General features: G+C 42.7%; 1 protein-coding gene across 1 annotated transcript in view; it reads left to right on the top strand.

Moving 5' to 3' along the window:
* The first annotated feature begins 2,261 nt into the window (after positions 1 to 2,261).
* Positions 2,262 to 11,572, top strand: part of NSG2 (neuronal vesicle trafficking associated 2) — a 58,754-nt gene continuing 49,443 nt past the window's right edge. Inside the window, exons 1-2 of the mRNA XM_072824104.1 lie at positions 2,262 to 2,427; positions 3,339 to 3,489. Of these exons, the coding sequence (XP_072680205.1) occupies positions 3,361 to 3,489 (129 nt within the window). The 5' untranslated portion in view covers positions 2,262 to 2,427; positions 3,339 to 3,360. The remainder of the gene's footprint in view (positions 2,428 to 3,338; positions 3,490 to 11,572) is intronic.

The following is an 11,572-nucleotide window of genomic DNA, read 5'->3' as shown; positions in this document are numbered from 1 at the left end:
GACCTATTCTGTGTGATAGTCTGATGGTGGAGACATTACACATTTGTCTAAATCCATAGAATGTACAACACCAAGAGTAAGCTCTAATGCAGACTATGAACTCTGAATGATAATGTTAAGTTTGGATTTAGTCTACTATTTCATTATTTGTTTTCTGCTTATTTCCTTTGTTTTTGTTGTTGTTTTTCCTTTCTGCCTTTTTTGGATTTTTTTTTTTTTTAGTATTCCATTTATATTTCTTTATTGCAGTTTTGACCTTATCTTTGTATATTTTTGGTTATTATGGGGAATAGACATAACTAATTTTTCACTGTTCAGTGGGAATCAGTAATTTACCGTGTAGAGTACAGATACATTACTACTGTAGTGGCCCCTTTATATTCTCTTCTTTTTGTTGCAGTTATGCTATATATTACATCTACACATGGAAAACCTCATAAAAATGTCCTATTTGTGTTTTCACTGTCAAGCATGTTTCCCAGAACTCAATAGGAGAATAATAGTCTATTATATTAAGCACCTTTCAATATCATATTCTCCCATAAGGGATTTTCTCACATCACTCCAGCCCCCTGTTTCTTCCTGCAGCCTCTCTCCTGGCTTCACTTACCCAAAAGCTTGGATTCCTTATTGCCATGAGACAGACACTTCTCCTGGACCTTTTTTTTTTTTTTTTTTTTTTTACTAAACTATCAGGATCTCTGGCTCGGAGTTATTAAAGTGTTGATTTCTGCTTGTGAATTACCCATAGCTGTGTGAAGGTTTTTTTTCCCCCTCTGGAGGCAGAAATAATTAAATTGAACAAAAATGTTCACAATTGACTCCATGTAGGTGTCTACATTGTGTTGTCCTTAGATTATGCTTGCACCTGAAAATCATCTTGGTCTTTGGAAAGGAGAAAATGAGAAACTAATATTAGAGTAACTTCCTCTCATATATATACATACCTCTATTGATATTGATAGTACCCTGTACAGGTCTGATATGTTATAGACTTTACTGTCTCAGAAGCATTTCTGTTTACACACACACACACACACACATACATACATACACACACACGCATACATGCACATACATGTCCATTTCATTACTGAACAATACAGATAAAAGCATGTTTTCTTCTGGCTTTTTAGCCAGTAGAATGTATGCTCATCATGTGAGCACTAATTTAGGTGACCAAACAATTTATCATGGGAACCAGGATATTTTTGAAAGTGAAAGAGAATGCTATTACTAATACCAAAACCACTGGATCTTATGACGTGCATCATAAACATCACTGCAGCTGGGGATAAGTGACCAACAGTGATTTGAATCACAGTGAGGAGAAACCTGTGGCAGTAGTCTTAATCTCAAAGGATTCCAAGAGTGTAAGGGCAATCCCCAGAGGTGAAATAATTCAGCCATTCAGAACCCTGTCTCTGAGTTAAAAGAGGTTTCCCTGAGCACAGTCTCATCTTATTCACAACCACTCTGCAAGGAAGGTATTATTATTCGCATATCAGAGATAAAGAAATGGAGGCTTGGAGAGGGAATATAAAATGTCCAAGATCTCCACAGTCAGAACTTCATAGAGCTGACACTAGGACTTCTCCTCCCCTGATTCCAGACACCAACTTGGAAGCCATAAAAAGTTGTGAACTGCATGAAAACATCAGTGGCTATGGATCCAGGCTCAAATTCCAGCTCATGGTGCTATACCAGCTGTGCAACCTTAGCTGACCTGTGTGATTATGGTGGTATTGTGAGAATAGTAGCTTCTCACATGCAGGGCTAGCCATGTGCCTCTGAGCTGTTACCACATTCACACCTCACACTAACCCTATCACATTTTGCAAATGAAGGAAATAGTCTGAAAGAGCCTGGAAAAGTGCCCGCTTCATGGGATATACTCAATAAATATAGTTTCCCCTTTACTTCAGGTCAGAGCATAGTGCAGGTCCTGAACCATTTTGGGTTTTATAATATTGCTCTGGAAGATTTTAAAAGGTGGTCCCTTCTCCTAATAAATATGTCTCCTTCCTCTTTTTTTCTAAAGACTGAAAGATTGCTTATTATATGGTTGTTGTTGTTGTTGTTGTTATTATTATTATTATTGCCAGAATCCCTCCCACTTTCTTGAAACCATTTTGTCTCATGCCCTGGTTGTGGCCATGCATGAGAAACAGCAGGTGGTGCCAGATGACAGATGGTGTGGGAGCCCGTTCCCCGGTGGGAGGGGGTGCGAGCGAGGGAGCAGGCAGGCAGCTGCCAGGAGCTCTTCCTCTCGCTCGCGCCTCGCTCTCAGAAACTCCCAATCCAGACACAGGCAAGGCGCTGTCCTTTCAGCACCACAAGCTCGGGCTGAGGAGGGAGGACTCCTGGTCGTCCTCCTCCTCTTCAAATTGGCTTGAATCTGCTTTGACCCCCCAAGAGTGCAGCACAGTAAGTAGGCATTTGTTTTTGCTATAATCACTCCTTAATATCCTCCGACCCTTTACCATCCCTTTCACCTCCACAACAATCCTATTTTGCCTAATAATGTTCCATCAGCAGGATTGACAAGAGAAATTCAGTTGTATGGGCTTCATAAGGGTGGGGTGGGAGCACCGTTTGACTTCCAAAGGAGCTTGAGAGAAATAAATGTGATTTGTTTATTTAGTTGGCAATCTTGCAATATGGGGGCTGCTAACTTTCCATGGAAGAAAAAAAAAAAAAAAGGCCCTTCACTATTGAGGAAATGGAGGCATTCCATGGCTGAATAACAGAATCAGGTTCAAGACAACCTTTTTGTTTTGTTTTGTTTTATGAAATTGTCTCTCCTGTACCACTTACATTTCATGTGAAAGGGTACAGTACACATAGAGACATTTAATGTATTTATTGTGTTTTAGGGAGATGGCTGAAGAAAAGCTAGCATAATAAAATAGCAAGGGGGTAAGGTGTGGTGGTAAGGTGAAATTTATCGTACAGCAGGGTGACCCAGAATAATAGGATTTAATTTTTCAGTAAGAATTAGCTTTTCACTGAGGTTATATAACTGTATTAGCTCTAATGTCTTTTTTTTTTTTTTTGAAAGCTTGTATATTGTTTGTGTAAGTCTGGGATTTTCCTTGAGTTTCCTGAATTTGAGGGCTATTGAACCCCATGGGAAGGTGGCATATTTTGATGATGAAAGAAGTTTCACTGGATAATGAGTTTCATGTCAAGAAATCTAGCAGAGGATAGATAGATGACTGATCTCTACACTGAAAGCCGAGTGGACCCGTTGAGAACGCTGCTGTTTTCTCTGTCATCAGCCTTCTCTTTCCCTGCCTCACCTCCCACTGTAACTAGAACTCCACTGCTTGTCTTAGGTCTGGGAAGAAAGGCATAAGGATGGTGAAGCTGAACAGTAACCCCAGTGAGAAGGGAACCAAGCCGCCTTCGGTTGAGGATGGCTTCCAGACCGTCCCTCTCATCACTCCTTTGGAGGTTAACCACTTACAGCTGCCTGCTCCGGAAAAGGTAAAGCAGTTGCTCTTTTCCCCATCAGACCCTCATGCTCCCCACCTCCCATCTCAGGAAATAAAGCAGCAAAAATTCCACCTCCCCAAATCCTCTCATACCCTCAGCCAAATATGTCTCCTTTCCTGTAAAATGTAGTCATTCCTTTCAGAGACATGACATCTCTTGTGTTATTTCAGGTTTATGGTAAGTGTTTACTCAATTTTTGTTCACATATACATACATGGGCAAGACAATTCACCTTTCTTTGTTAAAGTTTTATCATAGCAGATGAATACTAATAAGCTTGTAGATGATGACAGAGATAATTGTCTTGATTATTTGGGGGAGGTGTTTCAGGAATTCAGTGGTATAGATTTGAGGACAGAGAATTGGATGCAGTCCAACAAGCATTTAGTTTGCACCTGCTAAGGCCATATCCCTGTGCTACAAGTTATGAAAAGACAAATTACAAAATCCCTACTCTGTATAATGCATAATATAATGCATCAGGGTAAATGTTATACCTGAGAATTTCACAGGTTATGAGAGCATAAGAGTGAAAACAATTACATTCTGTTGGGGTGGGAGGGGACTGGAAGGAACAGGTTAGGTAACCTGCAGAAAAGAACATTTGAATTTGGCTTGTAAAGGTGAGTAAAAACCTTCCAGATAGACCATAGGAGGAAAAGACATTTAAGACATATGCAAAGCATGGAGAGCTTTTGAGAAATAGCGTGACTAGAGTAGAGCGTTTTTAGGGAGGCGTGGCTGGAAATGAATGACTGGCTGATGGCACATCTCCTGACATGGGAGTAGTCCATGAAGAATGGAGGTGGGCATTTATATAAAGGTGGGCACGGATACAAAAGTTATCCCATGGACAGAGCTGGGAGAAACATTATTGTGTGAGATCCAGTTGAAAGAACTTGAGATTTTATAATGTGAGCTTTTGCATACTGCAAGAGATAGATTTGGAGGTAAATGATGGAGTTCCCTGGCTGAAGAGCAAACAATGGATCATTCCATCTATTTGATTTTCTCATTGGCATCTCCAGGAGGGCATTGTGTGTCTTAACCAATTGGCTCTATCCAATGAACAGAAGAGGAGCCAAAGCTAGATAAAGGGCCTGGATGATTGGCTGGGGATTGAGTCATCTGTTTTGAAAGTGCGGAGATTGTCAATATGAGAATGTGTATGGGGGTGGCAGAAATAAAGAATCTTTGAGCCATCCTGTGAGACTGATAAAGCTTTTAAAAATAAAATGTGAACAGGACCTAACACTAAAGAAATGTGAAAAAAAACCAGTATTAATGTATTAATTAGGTATCTGCTATGCATATAGCAGATGCTCTTAGTTTTTGGTTGCATATTAGAATCACCTGAGGGGGCCTTTGAAAATCCTGATATCTAGGCTACTCCCCAGAACAATTATGTCAGAGCTCTGGGGGTGACACCCAGGCATCAGTATTAATTAAATCCCCCCAGGTGACTCATGTGTGCAAAGTTGAGAACCACTGCTCTGTATGCACATTTCCACAGGGGAGTCAGGGATTATGCACTCAAATTTATAGGTGAAAAGGCGAAGGATCAGAGAAATTTGGTTAGTTATTCAAGCTTACAGAAGGAGTAAGTGGCAATGCTGGAATTTGAACCCAGGTATAACAGAAATTGAGGAGGAGCAGGAGGATATTTTCTTGAGGTTTTGTGAGGTTTCAGGAAGATTCTTTATCCTTCTGCCAACAGCTACAGCCTGGAAGATCTTTATGTTCCTAAAAGGTGTGCAAGGAAAAGGGATTGTGGTGAGATCACCCCTCCCCTATCCTTAGACACACTGCAAGTCATCCAGATGTATCTCCCCTTACTCCCCCCATCCCATCCTTTTGCCTTCGAGGACTTCCTCTTCTTTAGAGAGGAAAAGACATAATAACCACTGAGTTCCCAGTCCAGATGTACCAAAAAGCTATCCCAAAGCCTGAAAGACAAATATATTGAGGACCTGCATGCATGGAAAGGGAAAGCAACGCATCCCAAAAGATGCAAATCCCTACAGGGACACAACCTCACAAGGGTACATTACAGACTCTTTCTGATGTTCATGACAAAGTCGTCCTACTAGGCACCACCATTTCCTCCCTTGTGAAGTAGGGATGATCATCCCTGCCTCAACAGTGGTCTGAACAAAGTTAGATATGGCCTCATATGTAAAGTGCCTGGCACAAAAGTAACTATAAAAGAATAATGATGATCATTTTCAAGTGCTTCCTAAGTATTAGATTCTGTTCTAAGCCATATGTACATGCGTGCACATGTGTGTGCATGCGTTTTTTCACCCTTTCAGTAGTTATTAAGACCCAATAAGGGAATTGCTATTTTAATCCAATTTTTAAAAATGACAAAACTCAGGCATGGAGTGGTAAAAGTAACTTCCCAAAGCACATAGTAAGCATTCTGGCAATCCCTAGAGAACACAGAACCCAGGCAGTGTTGTTCCAGAAACTTCCACTTCAGCAGGAACAAGGAGCCAGCTGGCCTGGGAGTCCACAGACTTGGGCTTTAGCTTGAGCTCAGTTGCCAACCCATGGTGAGACTTGTGTGACTTGTTTCTTCTCCCTCAGTCCTCTGTCTTCTCTTCTCTGAGTGGGAAACTCTAGTAGTGATTTTCTGTACTAGTATTTTGATTGTATAATATTTACAAGAGTAAACAAATTTTACCCTGACATTAGAACAGATGTGTTAGAAGTGAATTCCACTCAAGCAGCCAAATGGGTCCTCCAAATGCATAGTTAGCAGCAGAGACGCTGAAGCTACCTCTCTAGGAGGGTTCACATCTCTGCCCCAACTTTTACTGTTTTTACCTTGGCTAATGACTTGAAATGAGTTTCCTAAATTGCCTCAGTCTCCTCATTATAAAGTGGGGATAAGAATATTGGGACTCAGATCACAGGTCATAGGGAAGGTGATGTGAGTCCTGACACAGTCATCAGTTTTTGGGTTAGGTTCCAGTCAGGTGGTGAGTGTTTGAAGCCAAAGTGTTCATCAGAAAGAAGTATATTTGACCCCAATGTTAAATTATGGGTTTTTTCATAATGTAAAATACAGAGTATGCTTAGTGTGTGATACTGTTAATCATCTTTAGATTTGATCACCAAATGTGCTTTAGTATGGAGTCTGTGAGCCTTAGGGGGAAAACCTTTTTGGAGGCCAAATGGAGAAATGAGCAAGTCTGAAGTCCTTGTGCTGGCCTGGGAATGGGCCACACAAGGCATTCATGGCTGTTGTTTCACTTAATCTTCCCAATGGCCCTGTGAAGGGAGTTTAGTGCACCCATTTCACTAATAGGGAAATTGAGGCTCTCAGATCAATGGAGTGACTTGCCCCAGCTTCACAGATGAAATGAGAGAGCTAGCATTGGAATCCCAGTGCACCTGAAACCCCAGTTTTCCCCACTGCACTGTGTTGCCCTCAATAACAAGAAGCCTCCCACCTCTAAGAGTGCTTTCTCAAACTCTATACCCCTCATCTGTGGCCACACTCCTCCTTGGACTCCCTGGACCAGTTGGTGGGGTCTGGGTATGATACTCCAGAGAGAACATCCTAACCTCCAATGCTCCCTCCCTGTCCAGTATTGGAGGGGTTGGTGGCTGCCTCAGGAGAGGAGATGGGCCTGCCGCCCACCTCTGCTATCATTCTAATCAAATCCTCCACATTGCATCCTGTGAGGGAGCATCCCCAGAGTTGGGACCGGGTCTCTCTCCCATGGAAACCCTTTTCAGTCATCTCCACAGGCTACAATCCCAAATATTTACCTTGGGAAATCCTTATCTGCCCTATTGGCTTCTATTCCCACTGCTCCCACTTATACCTTGAACACTAGCATGTCAAACCTACCCAGAGAAGTGGAGGATGATTTTTTTCCTTCAAGGGACATTTGACAATGTCTGGAGACATTTTTGGTTGTGAAAACTTTAGGGGGGGGGGCACTATTGGCATCTAGTGGGTAGAGGCTAGGAATGCTGCTAAATATCCCACAGTGCATAGGACACATCCCCCCTCCAAACTGAAAGAATTATCCTGCCCCAAATGTCAACAGTGTCAAGGTTGAGAAATTCTGCCTTAGAATTTTCCACACTTTCCAGGGTGGTTCATGCTCCCTCCTCCTTGAACATGCTATTCCTTCTTCCTAGAATGTCCTTGTCACCCCTTGCCTGTCTGTTAAGCCAGTACTGATCTTCCTAAAACCTAGCTCAGATGGCAGCACCTTCCCTGGCCACCTATAATTATACCTATGGTTTACTTATCACCATGGAAGGTATCTACTCACTCACTCATCCAGCACATCTTGTTGGGCACCTTCTATGCGTGAGGCACTGTACCAGGCTATCCATATCCAGACATAAAAAGTCAGATGTGGCCACTGCTTTCATGAAGCTTTCAGTCCAATGGGGAGGAGAGACTTCAAATTATCCATTATACAGACAGCCATATAGAGACACAAGCTGCGAGAAAGGCTATTAGGAAAGAATACAGAGCTGTGATGTGAGAGAGGATAAGACTCAAGAGGCCTAATTATGTTGGAGACTAGTTGGGGAGGTCATCCTGAGGAAGGAGCCCTGCTTGAGACCTGGAAGATGGGTGATAAAGGGAATAGGAACATAGGGTCCAGGATGTGGACAGGCATTGAGGGAGTTGGAGGAATAGCAGGAAAGCAGGTGGGCTGGTCACCCTGAGTGAAGGACAGAGATGATGAAGTGAGGTGGGCACCAGTTCATGGGGGACTCAGTGTATATTTTTGAAGTGGTTTAAAGCAGGAGTGATGGGATCAAATTTCTATTTAAGGAAGATTCCTCTGGCTGCTGTGGGCCACCCTAGTGATGAAGGACTCATGCTGAATCTCCTGGTCTCCTCTTCCTCATTCCTTCTAGTGTAGCCCCCTTGCAGCACCAGAGTAGTTTCTCCAAGACAGAAGTGACTGTATTTCCTGCAGCATGCCCACCATGAGTGGTAGAAGAAGGGAAAAGACTGAAAGGCGGGAAGTCACCTAGAAGACCACTGCCACACTCATGAAGGAGGTGGTGGTGGTGGGCACTAGGGCAGTGGCAGTGGGAATGGGGAGGTGGGTGAATTTAGGCTGACTTGGTGTCTGGTTGGGTGTGAGGAGATTTGCCCACTAGACCTGAAGGCCCTGGCTCTGCCTCATTGTGCATCCTGGCTGGCATGCAGTGGGCAGTGGGAAATGCTGGCTGAACAAGGCTCCCTGTCCCTTGCAGAGCCTAAAGCTGAGCTTAGTTTCTCCACTTGACAGATGTGGGAATAGACTTGAATCTAAGCAGTTGGGTTACTTTTTCAGCCCATGAACATAAGCTCTTGAAAAGCCAGAATATCATCCTACAGATACCAAATTCAGGGACATGCTTTTGGGGCCTTGTTTCCTTTGGTGTATCTAAGTGATTGCAGTAACCCAGATGTCCTACAACCCATCTGTAAGGTTGCAACCTTACAACCAATTATTGCCATTTTACAGATGCAGAAACAGACTCAGAGAGGTGAAATGCTGTCCCAGGACACCTAAAAGAAAACAGTGCAGCCAAGATCTGCACACAGGTGTGCTGGGAGATGCCAACTAATGGGTGGCAGGTCTGCGGAAAGCAAGCCACAAATGGGCACAACCCCACCTTGGCAAAGCCCCAGATGAATCATGTATTTGGCAAGCCAGCAACCTAGCTCTGGGAAAATATCCCTTTCCTTTTTACTGATTACTAAGTCTTTACATGTCCTGGATAAGATTGGCTTACCTGCCTGTGGGAAGAAAAGATTGCAGATGTTTGGGTATCCAGTATTGAGGTTTGATACACTTTGTATTTTGCATGGTAAACCACATGTGCTTTGCAGTCCTAGAGGCCTGGGTTCAGATCTCAGCTAAGCTATTTACTTACTGTGTGACTTTAGGCAAGTCACTTAGCATCTTTGGGCTTTGTTTTTTTCCCAGCAGTAAAATGAGCATAATATCTACCTATCAGGCTATTGTGAGGAAAAAGCATGAAAATTGTCTTATGGAACACAGATGGTGCTTTATTGATATAGTTTCTGTATTTCACTGGGCATCCAGAATATGTGTCCAGAAGTTCGCATTTCAGAAGATGACTGTAAAAATGAAACATGCCAGAAATGAGGTTTCTAAGGTACAGGGATTTGACAGGGTGAACCTGGACAGGTGTGGCCAGAGGAGATGCCTCTCTTGTCATCACATCCTGTGTACCTTCTTGGCTTCTCTTGTGGCTTTATCAGAGGGTTCTTTTCCTCCCTAAAGCACAGGATCAGAGAACTTTCAGCCATTCCCTAGGGAGAAGCAGAAAATGCACATCTCTGCAGATTTGAGGTTCACAGAGCCCCCTTGTTCTGCTCTTCAGACACTCTCAAGAGACAGATTATAAATCACCACAAATTGGGGCAAAGACTTTGACCAGGCAATTCCAACAAATAGATATAAAAATGGCCACTAAGCCTATTTCAAACTCTTTTTAATTTAAAAATATAATTTTAAATAAAAGATAACTTTTTACCTATTAGATTGGTAAAAAACAACCAAGCAAACCCACCGCACAACATTTGATAATGCCTAGTGTTGCTAGCACCGAGGCAAAGCAGATCTTCTCAATACACTCTTATTGGTTATATAATTTGGTGCAATGTTTTGCAGAGGGTGTTTTGACATTGTTTATAGAACTTAAACTATATGTACCATCAATTGGTATGTTTCCTATTGGTAAGAAGTTACCCGATGGGTATATTTTTCAAGTATGCAAAGGCTTATATATAAAGAAAACCTGTGAACAACTGGAATGTTCCATGCGACTGGGCTGGTTAGATGAACTCTAGCGCACGGATGTGGAATACTAAGTGGTTGCTAGGAGAATGAAGCATTCTTGCTTATGCTAATGTGGGAGGAGCAACAGACACACCGCTCTGTTAAAACAGCTTTAAAGAGCATGGCATGGAGTCATCCCATTTGTGGAAACATGTCTGTGTGTATGTTTTGTACTTATCATTCATAAAACAATTTTGGACCTGCACAAGAAATCATTAAATGGTGAGGAAGTAGGGGGATAGGAGTTGGGGGATAGCCTGTTTGAAGATTTCCATTCCATATTTTTCATACCTTTTTTTTTTTTTTTTTACCATGAGCATGTATCAAATTTTCTACTTCAAAGTAAATCACGCCCATTCTCACAGATGGTGAGACAGTCTTAAAGCACGGAAATGACTTGCTCACACTCAAACAAAGCAAGCTGGTGTCCCTGCATGTAAGGGAAAGCATTATAGTACTGCACCTTGAATTTGAACCCTAACTCTACCACTACTTGCTGTGTGACCCTGGGCAGGTTTATTAACCACTGTCCCTCTGTTTCCTCACTGTTAAAATGAGGACAATAATCTCTTCTACTAAGAACTGTTTTAAGGGTGAAATGAGAAAATGTATGTCGAGTGTTCACCCCAGTGTCTAGGACAGAGTAGATGATAGTGCAAGACTGTTGTTATTACTGTTGTTGCTTATCACCATTCTCATCAGTTCGGTCCCAGAATCAGGATCATTGTTTGTGGAGAGTATAGGTCATGAGGAGTGCTGAGCAGTGAAGTGGGCTGGGCCTCTGGACCACAGAGGACAGGCCCAGAGGCAGATGTGTGGAGCTCTACTATAAAGATTCCAGCCTAGGTGTCTAGTTTCCACTCAGAGCAGAAGCTAGAACTCCCTCTCCCCTGTAGAGGACCATACAGAGAGTCTCTCATCTCTCCACACACTATGCTCTGCCATGCAGTTGGACAATCATAGACTTAGTGGGCTGGCTGGTGCATTTAAGGCCATACTGGTCCACCTTCCATTCTGCTGCTGAAGAGTAAATGCCCAACAAGGAAAAGATATCTGATCCTGTGGAAGGAGCCCTCGTCTGGGAGTGAGCAGTTCCTTACTAGAGTCCTGCTTTTGACCCAATCTTTCTGTGTGATCTGTAGCAAATCCCTTCTGCTCTCTGGGCTCCCATCTCCCCATCTGTGAGTTAATGGGATTGGACAATACTACCACTAATGTCCTATGAGCACTGACAT

This window comes from Canis lupus, chromosome 4, assembly GCF_048164855.1.
Source record: "Canis lupus baileyi chromosome 4, mCanLup2.hap1, whole genome shotgun sequence".
Lineage (NCBI taxonomy): Eukaryota > Metazoa > Chordata > Mammalia > Carnivora > Canidae > Canis > Canis lupus.
The sequence above is the reverse complement of the archived record's forward strand: the minus strand, read 5'-3'. Positions and strand labels throughout refer to the sequence as shown.